Here is a 21,672-nt window from a genome sequence, read left to right on the forward strand (position 1 = left end):
ATGATGCCTGATTCACAATATTGCGAGAGGAGAGCGTTGCGAGAGTAAAATTGATATCCAGATTTCGATGTTTGGCCAAACAGTTTCCTTATTTTCACACACATTCTTCTATTTCCTAAAAAAAAAATCGTAATATTACCAAATGGTTTACGATTTAAATGACCAAGAAAAAATCTCGTCTCGCAATATTGTAAATCAGACGAACTGAAAATAGAGCTATAGATCTTTGCAGATATTTTGATTATTTTTTATTTATTTGTTAAAACATTAAATATAATAATACTGAAAATACAGAACAGTTTTTTTTCTTCAAAATATTTTATTAAAAAGAAAGTAAAATCGAGTCTGAGTTGTACATATAGTTTGAGTAAGTTGTTTTCGAAAATAAAACAATTTAGATGCTCCATTTTGAGAAATTATTAAATTATGCTAGTTCTTTCTGTTGTGATAATTATTGTGCTTCTAAAGTCTCAGTTCAAGACGTCACAGTATAAGAACCACCGCATTCTTTACAACAAAATACTTTATCACAAGGGTCTCTCCATGTCATTTGTTTATAATGTTGCAAGAGCAAACTAAAAATATTGTTGATACTCGCATCCAAACCACGTATTGTTAGATCTCTCAAAATGAATTCACACTTTTTGTATAAATCCCACAAAGCCGTTTCATAGAACAAAGTTGTTTTAATATATCCTTCCACTTGGGATCCAAATCTGCCTATAAACACAAATGCTTTATCAGCTAAATATTGTGTTATCGATTCTCCCACAGCTTGAAAAATGCACTGTATGCAATCCTCTAAATTATCTTTACTCAACACAATATGGTTATATGTAACGTAAACTTTTTCAGCTAGAGCTAAAGCATTGCTTACTTTCATATAAGAATCGGGAATCATATTGGTCAAACGAATTACATCTACATTACCCTGTGTTGAGTTAGTGGAAGTGAAAATTTTGTCAGATATTTGTCTAAAATAAACATCGTTAAAAATATTTAAAAAAAGCATCTTTGAATAAAACCCTTACCTAACTAAGTTTTTGAATAAACTACCCCTTGAAGCTCTGTTTTGCGACATAATATTTGATGCCAAACGATAGTTATAAATTGAATGTGTAAATATTGCTAAAGAACCAGCTAGTTGAAGCCAATCAGTTGGTGTGGTTTCTTCATCATCTGCGATTTTCTGAAGAAAAATAAAGAATGACCATGAAACAAATTATCAGATTATTTAATATAAGTCTTACAATTATGATATACACAACTCCGTTAACAACACCTGTGCCCGAAAGCATCATTGCTGCTATATTCATTCCATTCACCACTACTTCTTCTAACTAAAAAAAAATAAAATCAATTAAAAATATATATTTTGATTATACAATGATTTGAAAAACCAGGTTCATACCAATGTTACATCACGACCCGCGGTTGCAAGGTTTTGAATTAATTTGTTAGTCACAGATGAAGAAACAGCCAAAGCTCCTGTTGTTAAACCAAGCCAACAACCCCTTGACTGACTATCAGTCAAAGCAATTGTCTGCCCATGATTACTACGATCTTGGAGTTGCCATCCCGATCTGACAGTTGTATATATACCGGTACTTATTCCTACAAAACCCGACAGTGCCATCAAAGGCGCAGCAACTGGTAAGGCTAGTGCGGCTATAGTTATTCCCGCAGCAGTGAATGCACCGACATTTGCGGCTACATCTGTAATGTCCACCAATTTGCTCCTGGGTTTAGATGATGGTGTTGGCCAAGATTCGACGCAGAGCTATAAAACCACCGTATCTTTAATAGTTTCCTTATTTTTATTGTAAAAAATTGCAAATTTACTTTTCCGTTTTCATATGAATAACAGCCATTAGAAGGCGCCAGTGCAACACCTTCCGGTAAGAGATTATCAGCTATGTAGGAATTCCAGTTTTTGTAGACACGTCCATGTTCGTCAATAAAAATCATACAAGAATTCCTACTGTTGTTGTTTTCTTTTGAGTAAAAACATAAATTTTCTATAAAAGTTTAACTAAAATTAGTGAAGTAAAACTTACTTAAACATTTCCTAGTCCGAACAACCAAATGGACCGAAAATGTAGTTGCATCCCGAGCATTCAAAAAGGTTTCACCTTTAGCCACAGTTACTAATATAAATGTTGATAGCAAATTTTTGTTTGTATATTTTGCTAAATTAATAAATAAAAGTTGAAAAAAAAAATAATTCATAAGTCAATCGAATTTTCGAAATGTGAATTTTCGAAATTTTTATAGAAACATTTAAATCTACCTTGGGCAATCGTGCTCTCGTAAATCGCTTGACGATTCTTGTCCTGAAAAATAGATAGTAAACGTAAACTTTGTGGCAAAAACAAAAAGAAGTTTATGTTTGTTTAAAAACCGGATCCCGTTTAAAGATGCTTTGTATCTTCGGATTTTATAAAATACATAAATTTGGTCTCTAAATATCGATTACAGACCATGCTTTTCGTTTCATCGAAGTAACGAATGGCCAAATCAATTTGTACTTTTTGAGCTACTTTATTCATAATGGCTTCAATCAAAGCGAAGACGTTATCACGTCAAAAGCTTTTAGTGATGAGTGTTATCATAGGCTGTTTCTTTTGACCCGTTTGCAACTTAGAAAAGTAAGAAAACTTTTTTCAAGAAAATCCAATCTGATTTTATAGCTATTTTTGTATATTTAGTTTAAAATTTTTCCGAAGCATTTACAACTTATTTTTTTGTTTTTTTTTTTTTACTCTGTGTTAAATTTTTACTGATTGGATTTCGAAGTCTCACGGAAACAGCTAATGGAAGCCATTGCGAAAGAAAAACGATGAAGCAACGGAGAAAAAAATCAGCTTTAGCTCGATCTGCGTACTAGGCTTTCCCGGATAAAGCGTAGTATGCAGATCGCGCAAAACAGAATATAAATTAACCAAACGAAAACCACATAAGTGTTGATAAATTTAATTAAGTAAACCCATTTTTCCGCTTGGTTGGACTTGAGTTTCTATTTGAACAATTCAATTCATTTAATAGACTGCCTTACCGTTCAATTTGTAACTACACAATAATCAGAACTTACCATGGCTTTTATTGTTGCCAAACTACAGTTTCCAACATGTCGATACAAATTGTGTAATTTTTCTTTGAACAAAGTGAATTGAGATGGTGTGTACCTAAAAAAAAAAACAAACAAAACCATAATTAGATTTTTTTGTATGCTCAGAATGGCACTCGTAGGTAGGTATATGGCATAAGCAGCTCCTCCCTGCACATAATCAACAAAAAAAATTATATAATATAGATTAATTAAATGACTGTCCTACTTTGAACAAGTCATGCTACATGACATGATACATGACATTACCAGAATGCAAAAAGTGAGCCCCGGAAGTCCGTCTGTTTGTCTGTATAAAGGATCTACAGCCTAAACGGATGAATCGTTTAACATCAAACTGGTTTGGATCAAAAATAATGCTACCTGTTAAATACCAATTTTGTAAAAGTTCAATTTTTTTTAAAAAGAGCTTTATCGCATTGTGGAGCTCACTTGGAATCTTGGACTCATCAGTTGACTTATTGTGAAACACCTTGTCAATACGCCAATTTTATTTATATAGCTCAACATAATATAATTTTTTTTTAAACTTATTTTTTCATACAGGTAGGTTGAGCTTATCGCTTCTACTAATATTTTGATTTGATTAATGCATAAGTTGCAAAAGAATTTAAACTTTTAACTTTCTTTTCCAAGTCAAGTCTTTTTTTTAAACAAGAAGTTATCGAAATACAAAACTATCAACAACTCTATTGTACTGACAAAAAACCTACCTAAAAATCAGATATTTCAAATTGTTTGGTTTGCCAAGAAACGAAAACTAAAATTAAACATTTTGGGGAATCCCCGAATAAAACAAAAATAATCGAAGTACGCATACCTACTTGGCAAGTACATACAACCAGGGAAGGAAAATGACATTTTTTAATTGTACTGAAAATTTAATTTGAATTGTACTGAAATGGGTAGAATTGTATTGAAATATATTTTTCATACTAGAAATTAATATAAAATTTAATCAAAATGTTTTATTTGCAAAAACTCTTAAATTTTCTATATAATGTCCATGTTGTTATTTTCTCCGTAAAAGAGTAATTATTATTTAATTTCGGTACAAAATAAATAGTAAAGTACATATTCACAGAAGACTACAAGTATTAAAAAAAAAAATTGAAAAATAAATGCAAACATTTTGGGGACCCAAAAATAAAAGTGCAATTTTGCTTTTAAGATAATGGGTCAGTTATGAACTTAAAATTAGTTTTACACACTTAAACTTTCGGTAATTACATTTCCAAGATAAAGACTTACGTGTTTACTTTGAATAACATATAATTAAAATGCTTATTCCATTTAAAAGTCTGCCGCTCTTCGGGCTTTACTTTGAAAATTGTTTTAATTTTTTTCTTCTGAGTTAATAACAAAGTGAAGTCAGTTTTGGCATTTCGTCTTTATAAGTTTCTGATTCGAACAGCATTTTCAATAGGTCTGTTTAATGAAAAAAATCTAGGACAGAATAGATCAGAGCAGCGAAAGTTTGTAAATACTGTCAGAACAAGAAAGAACAGAAAAGTTTAACTTCGTATTTAACATAATTGACAGTTGTCTATATCAGTTGAAAAATTTTAAATTCAAAAATCATTTTTGAAATGATTTTTTACTCAAATAAATGATTAACTAGCACTTTTAACATTTCCGTAATTTTTTTGTTGTTATTAATCAAAAATTCGTAAGAAATTCACTTTTTAAAATCTTATTTTCTCTTATTTTTTCACAATGAAACAAACAGCTGACAATTGACACTTTTCACTCACTTGCTCTACCCCAAAAGTAGGATCAGAAAATCTTGAATTTTGTTGTGCTGAAAAACTTCATGAAACATAAAATGACAGATTGTAGAACAAGTTGGGGCGGGTTTTTTTCTCATGAAACACAAAAACTTGTACTTTTCGGATCTTTTCTGTTCTTTTCTGTGCAGATCAGATTCATTAAACAGACCTAATATTTGCTGATTAATGTCGAAAAAAATAAAACAGCTTGATCAGTTTTATGAAAATTTTCAAAAAAAAAAACAAGTCACTTCACTCAAATTGTAACATTTATTTAAGTTAAAAAAAAAACTTAAACAAAAAGATTTGTCGTTTGTTAATTCTTTCGATTTCCTCTTTTTTTGAAATCTTAGATATTGCAAAAGAATTTTGAAGACACAGATTAAAAAATTGTATCGAATTTAGACAAATTGTATTTTTTTACTCGAGCAAACTCAATTGTATCGAATTCGATACAATTGTATCGACTTTTCCATACCTGCATACAACACAAGAAAAAATAAATGCATGAACGTAATGTACCAATTTTATTTATTTCTTCTTTTTTATCAATAATATAATATAATGTATGTACATACATAGGTGTTTCATATTTTTAAACATTGATTGGTGCAATTAGATACGTAAAAAGAATAAGCAACGCATTTTAGTTATTACGATTATAGAGTAATATGAAAAAATAGCTGGGAATGCATAACGTGCGGTATTTTATATGAATTTTTAATGTATGTACCTATATGAATTTTTAAAAATTTAAGCAACTAAACTAACAGCAAGTTCGTGCGACCCAGCCGTGTATTATACTTTTTATCCGTGCAGTACGTATATACAACTCGTAGCTAGTGATGCGGCAATATTTCAGTAACAGGTATTGGAAAGTAGCAATAACAAATTGCTACTAATCAGGCGAAATACCTGTTTCTGAAATAACAGTTAATATTTTCATATCTAAAATGCAATCCAAGAAAAATTTCGGTAATAAGAGCTTGATAAAATTAAAAATACATACCTACTAACAATCCAAACAACTTTCTCTTGTCCTACAACAAAACTAATTAATTTTATCGGTAACAATGTATGTAATACCTGTTTCTCGGATGAAAATAATCTGCTTTATCAAAATTATCAATGAGCTTATAATACATTGCTTGCGAAAAAAAACAAATGCTCCTATAATACCTGTTACTCGGATGAAAATACTCGGATAAAATAACTTTCAGTCAAGGCGAATTTTCATCCGAGTAACAGGTATTATAGGAGAATTTGTTTTTTAAGCAGATTATTCGCCAGAACTGCAAGTATCAATCAATAACTTTCAGAGCTACCAAAATAACAGAAAATTTCTAGTTCAGGCACAGAATGGCTTTGGAAGCACAAAACTATTAAGGATAATGTAACTAGCAAAAAAATGCGTTTGCTTTCTCTTTATTTAGTGAAAATTTTTTGACTAACTGTTATTTCAGTAACAGGTACATATTTATACTTGTTATTGTAAAGTAGCAATAACAGGTAGTAGCAGTTACCAAAAAGTAGCAGTTACCAAAAAGTAGCAGCTAAGCCCATCCCTTCCCCTAGCCCAAGTTGACAATGGGCAGGTTCAGAAACGTTAGGGACTAAATATTTAGGTAATTTCTCGGTCTCTGATTGGTCAGCTGTCAAAAAAAATCCTTCCAATTTATGTAATTTTATTGGAAAGCTGACTGGAAAGTTAGGCAAGAAAATTTTCCCTAACAATGGGCACGTTCAAACACCTATCGGATAGGCTATCTGGGATACCCGTATCTGGAATATCTCTTTGGACGAAAAGCTATCCAGATAGCTTGACAAAGCAGCTACAAAAAAATATGTAAATATTGAAAAGAGGAAATTGTTTTTTTTTTTAGCGAATTCCGGTTTTTTATTGTTGCATAGTACTTGTACAATCAATTCAACTTTAATTCTTGCAAATTTATTTTATTTTCAAGCTGAATAATCGCGCAAATTGAAATCAAAATAAAAAAAAAACCAAATCTTTATCAGCTGATCACTCGGATACCTGAGGTATACCAAAAATTCTCGGATACCTTCAGATTATTTTTTGACAGAAAATGGTTCGTTTCTTTACTAATTTTTAACATTGTTTACAACAACAAAAAGCTATCCGATAGCTTTATGTTAACTGTTTGAACGTGCCCAATTTAGGAAAGTTTTTTTTGTCAACATGACAGCAGATTGTTTTTTTTAAAGAATTAATTTTGCAAAATTCAATTTATTTGATGTGAAAAACAACTAAAAAGTGCATTATCGGTTATAATTAATTTTATTTATTCATTACAGTTAAGTGAAACGTGGTGTCTTACCCATGCGACCGGTAAAATTCTTAAATAAATTTCGAAATTTGACAATAGCATCGCATCCAAACTAATGTCGTTTTCTTTCACTCTATTAAGGAGTACTCTAAATTTTTACTCCTTTTTCTGGTGTGAAAGAACATAATGAGAGTAATTTTTTTTTTGTAATTGTGTGTGTGACAAGGCAAAAATGGATAATTTCCTTGAAAAAAATAGTGATAACAGGCCTAGGGAAAACATTTTATGAATTGAAAAAATATTAATATTAATAAAATATGAAGCATAATAAGCGTTCGTTGATAAGTCTGCTTCTACACGAAGACGTAAGGCGCAGAAATCATCTTCAAATTTCCTTTTGATTTTCGTTTCGGTGTATCACGCGCTTCCACACGTATTATTTTTTTGAAGACAGTTATTTTATTTGGTTTTATTTTGTTCTTGTTATCGTATGACGACTTCTACAGAAAGACGTAGACGCACGAGATGCACATAAGAACAAGAGAGAGAGAAAGATCGATTTCTCCTTTGCTCTTATGTGCGTCTACGTCTTCTTGTATTTATGCATTTTAATTCCAAAAAAAAACCCAAAATATACAAAAACAACAACTCCAGTGAGGTCTATGTGCAACGAAAACTTTTGAATAAATTAAAAACGTTACTATACACGCAATTAACACACACCCTTAGTTTGATTTTATAATTGTAAAATAAAAATATCCCATCAATGCAGAAAAAAATGGGATTTTTTTGTATGTGGCACAGGATTTTTTTTTAATTGATGAAGAACACTGGCGGAAAATTTTTTTTATTCGGTTTTCAATTTCATTTTGGGAAAAGTGAAGAATTAACGAAAAAATGGAAGAAATATATCTGGCGGAATATAATACAGTAGAAAATATATTCATAATGGTTGTTTTTGTTAATAACAAATAAGTTTGAAAGAAAAACTTTTCGCATTTTTCAATTTTCAAACAAAATTTTAAAATGTCAAACTTCAAATTCATAAGTGTGTGTGCAAGTCCCTGTGCAAATCGGTGTAAATCTGACTAAAAATGTGGAGTAAATCCGGGGTACTCCGTAGTACTAAAATTACTCCGGAGTAATTTTTTTTTACACTTTTGTGGCGTCAAAGAACACAAAACCTTCAAAAGTGCAAAAATAATTACTAAAAGGGTACTCTCATTTGAGTGAAAGAAAACGACATAATTTAGTCAATTTACTCAAATTTCCATTCGGAAATTGACGTTGCCTAAATATCTAGTCCCTAATATTTCCTGAACGTGCCCAATGCCAAATATTTACTTGGGCTGCAGGTACAGACTAAATTTCCAGCACTTTTTCGTGTTATTGCATTTTTAAAATTCAAAAGCTACGTAATTATATGCATCTACCTCATTCCATTCAAATTCTTGAAAGGGTTTCGTTTTGCATGCACAAAAGGAAAACAATAAAATTGCATGCAAGCAAATCGACATAGAAAACATTGTACATAATATTTAGAAATAATACCTACAATGATAGACCATAAATAATCTCAAAGCTGCATTGTCGCATGAGACAATTATTGCAAAATATTAAGATTTATGTACTTACGCATCCCACATTATGTGGTTGTCAAGAGCCAAATAACCGGCAAAGTTGGAATGAAAATCAATTGCTTTCTTCGTCATTATTTAAGAATATCACTCCCAGGTTTTATTTCATTAATCAATAAATAATATCAACAAAGTTATTTTTGTAATTTAGTTCTTGTTTAACCACAGTTAACTACACGCAACACGCAAGCAAGGAAAGTAAACTGAAAATGCAATTCGATTCGAACTGTATAGAAGATGGGAGAAAGGCACACAGTCACAGTCTTGCCTAGGAATGTGCGGTGGGGGTAATTCAGTGCCAGAGAAAAATCGATATTTTTTGAGGAAAACATCGACTTGAGAGGAAATAGATACAAATAATAGTATATTGTAGGTACAATATATTAATCTTGAATTTTGTATAAATAATTTGAAGCTTCTAAACTAAACAATTATCCATAAGTTAACCAAAGACGTTGTTGTATTTGTTCGTTTTAATTAATTATGATAAATATTTGGCATCATATTAATACTTCCGATTGCTGTACTTCGATAGCATTATCGATATTCTTTGAACAATTCTCATCACTATTCACTTGTGCATTTATATTTATTTAAGTTAGGGAATCCCCGAATACAACACAATCCTATACAATTGAAACACAACGGGCACCGATGCACTGAATACAAAATCATGTATGTGTGAAGTGCAAGCTCCTGAAGCAGGGTTCGATCCTCAGTAGTGGAGAAAATTGAAAAAAAAATTGGAGCAAATACAAAATTTCCGGTGTAGATTTGAAACAAAAACAAATAAAAAAAAAAAAAATATTTTCAAATGTATTCAAATTGGACAAATTTATATGGCTTCATAAACTTCATTGCTTCAATAATCCTGGTACGCAGATCGAGCTTAATTTTAGGTTAAAAGCCTGGTACGCTACTCGCGCTAAATTTTAGCCAAGATAAAATTTCCATACAAGTTATCGATAATTTGTATGGGACTCATTTTATCCCAGCTAAAATTTTTCGATAATTTGTATGGGAGCTAAAATTTAGCGCGAGCAGAATATCCCGGCTAAAATGGATCCCATAATTATCGATAACTTGTATGGGAATTTTATCTCGTCTAAAAATTTAGCGCGAACAGCATACCAGGCTTAATTACTGCGTTTGTTTGGAAAGTAAAGTGGAATTAAAAGTTTATTTTTGATCGATTATCTAATTGTGTATGCTATGAACCGATTTGTATTGAAAAAAATTATTGGCCTGGTCTTGGGAGGGTAAAAAGTACGGAAGCCATATTTGGCTTCGTATGCATTTAGGGGTTGTAAATCTACACAATTTGTTAAATTTTTTTGTTGGAAAATTTTGTTTCTTTACATTGTTATTTTGCTTGGAAGCTATGTTTTACTTCAGAAAAGGAGCCCCTTCGCTTTTAGAGACATTTTTCTCATGTTAACCCCATTTCCAGCGGCGTAACCACAAAAATTTTAGGCGGAGGGGAGCTCACATATAATATTTTTCAATCATTTTATTACTTTTTAGTTTTTGTAAGATCTGGGAGTGGGTGAAAATGTTGGAGCAAGACTTACTTCGACAGTGGAAAGAATGTTAACCAGAAAAAATATATATAACGGACAAAAAAAAATTGCTTTTCTCGGTTCCATGTCTTAAAATGAACCAAATTTGAATTAATTCTTAATCTTTTCTAATGCAATGTATTTAGGTAGGTAGGTAGAGATGGCGGTCAAGGCAAACCATGTTTGATTGACCCAATTAGCGCAGGATGTATTTATTTTACTTTATTTTGTTTTTAAATGATAAATATTTATCTTTTAATATTTTTAATTGTTTTCTTTACATAATCTGAATAAATAAAATTAGTAAAATTTCTTACCCCTTAATGCATACGAAGCCAAATTTGGCTTATAAACAAATTAATTTAAACAATTTTTTTCAATGAAAACCGTTTTGAATCAACCCAAAGAACCCATGTATAGCATTTTTTAATTTTTTCGCCAGCTAATATTAATTCATCCAGTAGAGGGTTAAGCAACTTGAGCTCTAAGAGCAAGTTCGGTGGGGAATAGGCCCCCACCCATACGATATTTTTCTTGTCTCTAACCAACTTGTAAAAAAAGGTTTCATATTCTCCATCATCTGTCAAGAAAATTGTCTTCCAATCAGTCTACCAATTTTTTGCTCTCTAAAGTCTTTCAAGTTACACCCATGTATCTAAACAGAAAATGGATGACAAAAAATAAGCGGCAATTGTTAGCCTATTTTCTTCCAATGATTTGTCTAATTTTTCGAAGCTACCGTATAAACAGACAATTTTTACTTGATAGAAAATTGACAATTGGAAGCTCATGCTTATGCGAATACTTAAAGTTTTGCTGTTTTTTTTTTTATGTATTTATTGTTAAAAAATATTGTACATATTATCCTTGTTAGTATACTATATACATTTTTTAAAACTAGTATTATAATATCTAAACAAAAAAACATTTCTTTGAGAAATATAAAAACATCACTTAATATTGAGACATGTTGTACGACTATATCATAATATCAATCAATCATTTTGAGTTATTTGTTCGTAAATTAACTATGTGTATATAAAAATAAGGCACCACTTTTTTAAGTCAAATTACAATTGTAAATTACCATCCTTTAATACTACCAAAAATTTGTGTGCTTTTGATATAGTTGTATATATATATATTCTATTTGACTAAATAGAACAAATTTGATAAAATCCCTGACAAACTTTACACTCAAATATTTCAGCGGTAGAACTTTCAAAAGACATATTTTGGTAAAAAGATTTAAGCTGTTCGAAAATTCGTAGCATGTTATTCTGTAAAGCTTCCGTTGTAAATGTCAATAAGTTTTCTTTACATTTTGTAAATAAATCCCATAGAACAATTTCCATGTGAAGTTTTGTTTTTATAAAATGTTCAATAGATTCTCCGTATAATTCGATAAATTCCTTTGCTTTTTTGATGAGAAATTGTGCTGCTTGCTCGCCCACTTTTGTGATTATATTACGTACACAATCTTGAAATGTCTCGACGTTTAAGATAAGTGGTGAAGATATTTGAAAAGCAGTTTGACAATAATTGATAAGATTATTTGTGTTCTCGGAAAAGGCACTTTCGTACAAAATGTTAACGGTTTCTGGATTTGGTATTGTTTGATGAGAACTTGGTATTGGCTGGCTTACTCTACCTAAAACATTTTCACCTATGCCGTGCTGTACACTGTTACGTAAATCACCGGAGTTAACATGAACCTCATCATTTAATAGAATCTGACCATTATTGCCTGCACTAAAGCGAACATTATTTTCGTTTAGATTTCTATTGATTCTGTTCAAGTCGTTGAGATACTGTCTGTCAGGTACTTCATTGATTAAACGAATCACGTCCGTTTTACCCATTGATGCTCCTCGTGTGCGTATCGTTTCTTTCGTCAATTTGTCGAACATTTTTCTGTGAAAAGAAAAAAAAATGAACAAAATTAAGGAAACCATTGATACACAAATAATATAAATGGTTTTTGTCACCTTTGTCTATTACTGAGTTCTGATCGATAAGCATTTACTTTCGAGTCTTGAGCTTGTGTAACAATTGTAGAGGCCAAACGGAAGTTATATGCTGAATGAGTAAAGATAGCTAAAGAAGCAGCAACTTGTAATACATCTAAGGTGGTAACTTCCTCATCATCAGAGTATTTCTAAAAATAAGCAGATAGAACAAAAAGATATTTTAAAATTTTAAATTCTTAAATAGAAAAGGCGGGAATTAAACAAGTCTAGACTTAGCTAATGAAACGGATCCTTCCAAGTCAAAAAAAAAAAAAAATAAAATGCACGACTGATTTTCACGAACTTCCTCTTAGAGTTCATGTTGTTAAAACATCGTAACTCAGCTCAAAAACAAGTATGCAATTTAATTTCTTTTATTAAAATCCTTATACAAAAATCAAAATTGTTTTAGCCGTTTAAATAAAAAGTCTACATATGTACATACATATTTCTTATAAATATTATTTGAAAAAAACATTAAAATAAAGTTGTCATGCCATTTTATAAACTATAATAAAAACAAAATTTCAAAAAAATTCAATGAGTCGTATACCAGAAAATTAGATTAGGCTGTTTTCTCAGTTATCATTATCAGTACATTTTCTTGAATTTAACACACGTAATGTTGTACATAGTTCTAACATAACTGCGTTTTTAGTTTTTCTAAAAAAATACGGATAATGGAAATATGGTATTTACATTTTTTTTTTTAAATCGCTGATGTCGGCTCTTCCCGTGCACCATTAATTTTTTTAAAAACTGCTCTAAAGATTTTGATAAAACTTTGCATACGTAAAGTATGTAATTGCAATAAAACTGAATTTTAAGTTCTAAAAATATCATATACAAAAAATGTATTCAACAAACATTTGGTCTCCATGTCGTCTCTTCCCCTACATCAACCAAATTTCTTAAAACTCTACAGGTAACCTTAGATACATAAAAGTGCTTTGAACTGCAAGAGCAGTACGTGCGACCCAGCCGTGCATTTTATTTTAAAAGCGTGTCATTTTAAAACATTCGTGAAACAATTAATTTTGCAAAGTTTTTTTTTATTTCCCACAAAAAGTTAAATTTGGACTTGATTCCTTTTTGATGCAAAGTCTTTGAAATATAAAATAAATGCTGTCTTATGAATGTCTAATTTCTTTTCATGATACGTCCCATAAACAAAAGCAGTTGGTTGGTTTTGATTGTAAGCCGATGTATACAATATTACAATCAAAATCCATTATTCCGCAGGATAAAACAAATCAAAAGACTTAACGAAATAAAAATATTGTTCTTAAAAACTTAATAACTTACCAAAAGTAAATCCAAAATTCCATTTGCCACACCCGTTCCAGATAAAAGCATAGTTGATATGTTCATTCCATTGACAACAACTTCACGGACCTGTACATATTAAAATCTTGACTTTTACCTTATCTTAAACAAATATATATGTACAAAATATTTTTACCAATGATACTTCTTTTCCAGCCAAAGCCAGTTGGGCTAATGACTTAGTTGCAACTGATGATGAAACAGCAAGTGCTCCAGAAGCTACGCCAAGCCAAGCTCCCCTAGCAGATGAATCCTTTAAACCTATGCTTTGTTCGTGATCCTTGCGAGACCATAAATTCCAACCTGAACGGATTGATGAATAAGCTCCGGTGACAATACATACAGCACCAAGAACTGGTAAAGCTGGCACGATAGCCGGTAAAGCCAAGGCCGCTAGCGTACCACCTGCCGCTGCAAATCCTCCGACACCGGCTACAACATCAGCAGTGGCTGCAGCCTTATGTCCAACACTATTTGCAGGTGTTATCCAAGAATCAACAATAAGCTGATAAAAATTGAAATGAAATTTCATAATTGGGGTAGATTCAAATAGTTATAAAAAATGACTTGGATTTTACCTTATCTTTTTCAAACACGTATACACCTTTTGGAGGTGCCAACGCTATGCCTGCAGGCAAAAAATTGGTTTCCATGAAATGATTCCAATTTTTATATACATTTGCATGTTCGTCAATAAAAACCATACAACGGTCTGTGCTATCATCATTTTCTAAGTATTAAGAGACAAAAATAAAAGGTTTGTGTGTTTAATGATGTTTTAAATAAGCATATTAGTGGAGCAACTAAAGCCTAAAATATCGCAATGTCGGGGAACCGTGCCAAACAACTCCGATGTTGATGATTTTATTTTCAAACGTCAATAATTGAAAATACTTTAACCTCTATACGTTAAAAATGTTGGCTGTTGCCGTTCTGATTTCATAAGTTTAATTTATGAAATTACTAAAAATTTTAAGACCTTTTATATACAAATTTGGTAAATGTGTACGAAAATATATAAAAAAAAAAACATAAAATCCGTTCTTCAAATGAAAAAAAAAGTATGAAGTTTCATTTCTTTTAAAAAAATACATCGTAATGTCATGCTTGATTGAAATAAATTGAATCGTTTATTTTCAAAACATGATAAGTCCACTTTTTTTCAAAATTCGTTTTTTTTTAACTGAATATGTTCTTGGGGGATAACCACACCTGCCTTCAAAACAGTGGCGTAGATAGGGGGGGGATCAAGGGGATATATCCCCCCCATTGGAATCGATAATTGTGCAGTATAAACAGTCATGAATAAATAAGTTGAAGAAGCGCACTTTGAAAAAAACGCTATGGATTTCGAGTTCTTGAATAGCTTAAAGGTTATAAAATATGGTTTACCAACTTTCGTTGCCATTAAGTCGGTGTTTCAAAGAGTGAATTTAGACTTGGTCCAAGCAATGGAGCTCGCTAAAGATTTAAGGGATCAACTAAATATTAAACGGGCAGAAGACGACTCATTTTCGAAAGTTTTTTGTATATGGGAAATATTAGCTGAAATCCTTGACATATGCTTTAAACATAAGAGAATAGTGAAGCGACAAAAGAATCGTTCGAACCCTTCCGTTCAAAGTACAGTAAAGAATATTTTCGTGTTACTGTTTTCAATCTTTTTCTCGATTTCTATGTAATGGGCCTTGGAGAAAAATGTACAAACCATGAAAACACACTAGAAGGGTTTCCGGTTCTTTCTAAGGATTCTTCGTCTGAAATAGACAAAGCAGCTAAAAAATTTAATGAAACTGTTGAGTTTTACCAAAAACTAGACCACATAAAATAGAACAAAAACAATAAGATTTCCTTATAGTTTTCATCCAAGAAGGAAATATTATTTAAACAATCGGGATTTCCTTATTGTTTTACCGACTTCCAAAAAGGAGGAGTTATTCAATTCGTCTGTACTTTTTTTTTGTGTTTGTCACCTCATAACTTTGGACCGAGTGAACCAATTTTGATAATTCTTTTTGTAGGTATTGAAAAGCTGTGCCTGTTCAGTACTATTAGAAAAACCATAAAACCCAGTTTTGATCCATGGAAGTCGGTTTTGTTTTTTTAATAAAAAAAATACGATCATGTACGGGATCACCTATTCCAACTGACTATAGAAATATTGGTCACAATTTTTGTTCTAGTGCCAAGTTGGAAAAAATATGAAATTTTTACAAAGAATTTTGAAAGATTTTGTACATGAAAATAATAAGAAATCTCTATGGAAAAACCTTATTAATTGTTGATATTAATAAGGTTTCTTCATAAAACAGTTCAATAAGGAAATCTGTTGGTATTTAGGTGGTCCTGGTCATATTATTCTCTGTGTGAAGAATTAAAAACTCAGAAAAGATATTTGATCAGAAGAAAAAATACTTCCTCTATGAACTCATTGCAAGCGCTCGAAAGCTGCACCGAAAAAAGTTGTCCTGGTATTTATTTTTTATTAAAGATATTAGCTACACTGCTGGTTTCTACGTCAACTACCGAAAGAACTTTCTCCAATTTAAAGAGAATAAAAACAATACAAAGAAGCATTATTAAAACTTAAAAAAAAATTTGCGAACTAGATCTATCCCCCCCCTTAGCAAAAAGCTATCTACGCCACTGCTTCAAAATATGAAGCATCTACTCAGTCTATATTCGATTTTACAGCTGAGCGAAAAAAAATTTTTATTGTCAAAACATCATAAAAGTCCCGGACTTTTCATCTTTTGAAAATAAACAGCAACTTTTTTATGAGTAATTGACTACTTACTCATGCATTTTCTCGTACGTATTACCAAGTGAACTGAAAACTTAGTTGCGCTTTCAGCCTGACGATGGGTTGTGCCTTCTGCTACAGTCACCAAAATAAAAGTGGTAAGCAGATTTTTATTTGTGTATTTAGCTAAAATGAAATATTTTGCAAATGTTAGAAACATTAAGATGAATATATTGCGCATGAATACAGCTTACCTTGTGCTATGGTACTATTGTATACAGCTTGACGAATTTTTTCCTGAAAATTAAAATAAATACAATAATTAATTGAAGATGAAATCTTGCGTCGAATTACCGCACACGAATACGATCATACGTTAACGTTTTGTTTATTGCTTTCTCTATTTATTTAGTAGAAGAAGATAGGGACACATAGCAACCATACGTTAACGAACGTATGCCGTAGTTCGACCCCTGTTTTTTTGTTTGTATTGGGTACGAAATCTAATCCTTAAAAAAAAAAAATGTTTAATAAAACAACAACAATGGTTCAGACAAATGTAAAACAGAGGAGTACGTATAAAAGTGCAGCAGTCATATCGAAAACCAACAAAAACGCTTATATGATGGTATTGGAAGCGCTTATGCGTGAATGTAAGTGAAATAGCTGAAGCTGTGAGGATATAATATGTAGGTACGAATAAATGGTTCGAAACATCTTACACAAAAAAATTACTCATGGAAAAGCTCTGCGCAGGCTGGGTGCCGGCCACATTTATATAATGCTGATAAAAAACAAGCAAAAAACTTTTAAAGAAGGATGTGATTGATTTTTCAAAACCAAAATCTTTTCACGATCATGTCATGTCATATTGACTTTTTTATAAAAAAAAATTTCTCAATTTAAATTTATTGTTGATAAATTAATTTATACATAAAAAATACGTTCAGGAACTGTATCAGTTTCAATTCAGTTCATCACTGAACTGGAATAGAGACACATAATTTGGATCATTAAATGACTTTAATATTACAAAAAATTACCATTGCTTTGCTTGGTGGAGGCCTTGAATTCGTTTCTTCTGAATTTGCTGAGTTGTTACTGTTAGAGGCATCAGAACCGTTCATTTCTGTTTCATTATCTTGTGGACTTGTACCATTATCCACACCGTTTTGTTCAGTTATTTCATTATGCAAATTTTCGGGTTCTCCGTTTGCAGATTGTTGTGAAATGCTTATGGTCCGATTATTATTTTCAGGTTCAGGTTCACGAAACAGCTCGTTGAGTTTGTTTCGAAATAGTGGAAATTGTCGAGGAGTATATCTGAAATACAACAAAAATAAATAACCAAATTTTATTTTTTAGAACAATAAATAGCTTGAGAAGGTCAAGATCAAGAACGATGAACGAAGCAGATGTTATTAGTATTTATTGAAATGTTTTCTTTCTTAAGAATTAAAGAGGTACAAGACTCGCATATTCTGAAAAGTTCGGCCTGGGCTCAAATTAAAAATAATAAAAGTAAAAAAAGATCCCTGGTCAGCGGTTTGTTGAAGCTGCAAAATCAGTTTAATACTGCTGGAAACTGTACCAACAACATCCCAAAAAATTAGTACAGTGCAATATTTTGCCAACTTACTCCAATTTGTTGTCTGAAGTGGCTCAGAGGTAGATAGTCGGTAGTACTAAAACGACTAAAACGACTTGCTCTAGGAGCGCCAATTTGTGTTAGAAATTTAACTTCGCAATTTAATCCGCTCTTCGATCCTTTTCCCTTTACTCAAGCATTAAATTTGGGGTCCAAAGGGTCAATTCCCGATCTGTAAAGCTGTGAAGTGATAAAAATGATTTAAATTTTCACATTGTTTTTTCACTTTATAACTTCACAGGCACCCCTTATGCGATTCTCAAACTCGATGTGATAAAATGTTTACTAAAAAGTACTAAATGATAAAAACTTTCATTTTTGAGAAAAATATTATTTTTATACATATGTATATCATAGCAGATTATATAAACAAAAGTTTTCATAACAAACAAATTCGAATTAAGCTGCTTTTTACTTTTACCGGCCTAGGTTCGAATCCAGGTGTAATTGAGATTGTTTTTTTTTTAATTTTTTTTGTTTATTATTTTGCACAAGAATATTCCATTGTGATAAATAAATTAATCATGTGAAAAGATTTTGACATTTGTTTTAATTTTTTCGCAAATCAAGAATCGAATTTAGTGTGAAACTGGTATTTTTTTTCATTTAAAAATATTACAAAACGTGAATCGACCCCCATAGCGAGTCGTTTTTGTGTTAGGGGTGAATCACCCTTATTGCGTATGTCGTTTGTACTAAAACGACAAGAAAACGACTTGCTCTACGACAGGGCTGGCAAACCTTTTTAGTACCTTTGGCGTGCCATACACTCTTGATCACAGCCCTATTCTGGCTATTTGTTTCACGTGAATCGAAAGAATCACTTCATTAATCATGGCAAACTGACTTTTGAAAAACGTTTATCTTTCAATGACAATGCTTTGCTTCAACCCGTTTTTAGAAATCAAGAAAAACTATTTATTTTAATTTAGTTTTAACCGCCATTTAAACTTTCTTTCGTGATCCGAATAGCAGAATAGTGACTATTAGGAACAAAAACAAAATGCAGGCTGAATTTCGTTAGGAAGACGCGTGCCGCTAATGGCACGCGATGTGATTGGTTCGCCACCCCTGTTATATGGCAAGCAATGGAATCACGAATGTTTTTACTGCTAAATTTCATACTAAGATATTTTATCCATACATTTCGAAAATTGGCTAACATACTAAATCAGATATGTAGCTAAAAATCTGTGTATAGTATATTATATTCTTAACTTCAGAAATCAGAATCATTTAAAAATCAACACGACTAATGGAAAACTTAGTAAGAAAGTTAAAAAATAAAATGCACGACTATATTACGTATGCAAAATTTTATCAAAATCATTGGAGCCATTTTTGAGAAAATTGCAATAACTCCATAATGATGTACGGGAAGAGCCGACATCCGCGATTTAAAAAATTGTAAAGACCATATTTTCACTATCCGTATTTTTTGAGAAAAACTAAAAACGCAGTTATGTTAGAACTATACACAGCATTACGTGTGTTAAATTTAATCAAAATCGTTAGAGCCGTTTTTGAGAAACTTGCAATAACTCGAAAATTTTGTATGGGAGGTATACGTTCTAAGCAAGATATTAAAAAACAAAAAAAAACCAACCTTGGAAATTACAAAAAAAAAACACCCATACCAAATTTCAAGAAAATCCGTCTACGCGTTTAGGCTGTAGAGACTTGTACAGATGGACGCACGGACGCACAGACCGACGGACGTCATGACGAAACCCACTTTTTTGGACTTCTCCATCATCGTAATGTTAGTTTTGATTAAAACCTCGAATTTTTTTTTGACACGAAACCAATACTTGCCCTATAGAGCAAGTAAAAATGCTTTATTTAATCTCCCATTCAGATTCCGAATATGTATAATTGTTTGATAAGGAGAACAATTCAAAACCGAGCAGATTATAACAATTCCACGACAAATATAGAATTTACCTACAAACACATTTTTGATCTTAGACCAGAAAGCACTATTAAACATCATTAACCGCTCAATGTTCTCTATAGACAACAACAAAAAATGTACCTACATATTTTGTTTTACTTCTGAACAGGCATATTATACAATGACAAAAAATGCCAACGACTTTATTTTATGACTCTGACATGCCTTCATTTCGTTTCTGAATCATCATCATTCTAAGTGCATCTGCACTGAAATTCTAACTACGTAATTTCAACAAAGATCTCAATGAATTGATATTAAATTAGCATTAGCACTACAAATAGACAAAAAACAAGTAGATACAAAAATAAACAATTACATTTATTTACAATTATTTACAATTTTACAATATTTACAAATAATGTAAAATAAATGAATTTCATGTATTTTACATAATAAATTATTTGTCAAATATATACATCATGTAAAGTATTTAAAAACACTTACGCATCCCACATGATAGTATCCTTGTAGGCTAAATTCCCAGCAAAACTTTCATGAATATCTAGTGCAGTCCTTGTCATTTTAGATTAATTATATTTCCTTTGAGGTAACAAAATGTAAAAAAATACAAAATAAAGTAAAACAATAATTTATCGTAGTAGAGAGCGTCCGGATCCCACGGCACACAACAAACAAAATAATCTAGCGCTATGTGATTCTGACAATACCAAAACAAAAGCTAGAATGCAACTAAAGTTCTGACTTCTGAACTCTTCTGAAGGTATAAAATATAGATTCATTCTATTTGCTTTAACAATGCCATTCACAGCTGACTGGTTACGACTAGAGCAGTGATGAAAACTGAAAACAAACAAGTACTAAGCATTTTTTAAATGTATAATACAATTGCACCTATAAATTAATTAAAATTTTATTTAAACGAAAATCAATAAAAGTTACAAATTTTTTTTTTGTTGCTCCGCGGCATGAAATTTCATTTCAAATTTTTGAGTTACGAGGTTTGAGTATGAGGGCGATGATATTATATGATATGATATGTCGTACTTTGAAAAAGATAGTGGGCCATATTCATAGACACTGTATAAGCTGCTTCTAAGAAAGACTCGAGTTTATCCTATTTAAATAACATTGGATAAACCTCAGTCTAAAATAAACTGGGGTCTAAAAACGACTATGAATATGCCCTAGTGTCCCAACACAAAAAGTAGTGTCGATTTTTAATAGTCAATATTCGAGTTAAGGCGAAGTTCTACAAATAGCATCGCTCTATCTGCAATTTAGATTTATGATTTTCTTAATTTACCTCAATTTAATTTTTGTTGTGACACTATCTTTCTCAACGTGTTCAAGTTTAATATTTTAATATAATCGAACCTAAGTGCCTGGCTACACAGTGATTTTTCAATCGCCTATCCAGTCAGGTTGTAGGCAAGAGGGGTGAGGATTTTCCTCTTTTTGACATTTGTTCCTGCAAAATGTGAATTGGAACGTGATTGGGCACAACACTGTGTGGCCAGGCACTAAGAATACTACGGAAAAAAAATCCGAAGTACCTATTTAAATAATTTTGACGGGAATATAATTTTTTTTTATAACTAAGGGTCAATTTATTGAGCTTACATTAAATATTGAATTTTGTCATTTTAGT

General features: G+C 31.3%; 2 protein-coding genes across 3 annotated transcripts; both read right to left on the reverse strand.

The window, feature by feature from the left end:
* Positions 1 to 314: 314 nt before the first annotated feature.
* Positions 315 to 9,068, reverse strand: LOC129908382 (uncharacterized). Of its 2 annotated transcripts, none has more exons than XM_055984837.1 (9): positions 8,820 to 9,068; positions 3,092 to 3,185; positions 2,291 to 2,333; positions 2,058 to 2,189; positions 1,843 to 1,994; positions 1,412 to 1,780; positions 1,251 to 1,340; positions 1,032 to 1,189; positions 315 to 974 (listed from the first exon to the last, which is right to left on the reverse strand). In XM_055984837.1, the coding sequence occupies exons 1-9, from the start codon at positions 8,894 to 8,896 to the stop codon at positions 476 to 478; spliced, it is 1,614 nt and encodes a 537-aa protein (XP_055840812.1). In that variant the 5' UTR covers positions 8,897 to 9,068; the 3' UTR covers positions 315 to 475. The 2 variants fall into 2 exon arrangements, with proteins under 2 accessions (XP_055840812.1, XP_055840813.1); XM_055984838.1 differs by lacking the exon at positions 8,820 to 9,068 and adding an exon at positions 3,377 to 3,472.
* Positions 9,069 to 11,312: 2,244 nt separating this feature from the next.
* On the reverse strand, positions 11,313 to 20,738 carry LOC129908383 (uncharacterized). Its single transcript, XM_055984839.1, has 9 exons — positions 20,508 to 20,738; positions 17,502 to 17,781; positions 16,713 to 16,755; positions 16,513 to 16,644; positions 14,294 to 14,445; positions 13,852 to 14,220; positions 13,695 to 13,784; positions 12,369 to 12,538; positions 11,313 to 12,294 (listed from the first exon to the last, which is right to left on the reverse strand). The coding sequence occupies exons 1-9, from the start codon at positions 20,582 to 20,584 to the stop codon at positions 11,535 to 11,537; spliced, it is 2,073 nt and encodes a 690-aa protein (XP_055840814.1). The 5' UTR covers positions 20,585 to 20,738; the 3' UTR covers positions 11,313 to 11,534.
* Between the last annotated feature and the right edge of the window lie 934 nt (positions 20,739 to 21,672).

Source organism: Episyrphus balteatus, chromosome 2, assembly GCF_945859705.1.
Source record: "Episyrphus balteatus chromosome 2, idEpiBalt1.1, whole genome shotgun sequence".
Taxonomy (NCBI): Eukaryota; Metazoa; Arthropoda; class Insecta; order Diptera; family Syrphidae; genus Episyrphus; species Episyrphus balteatus.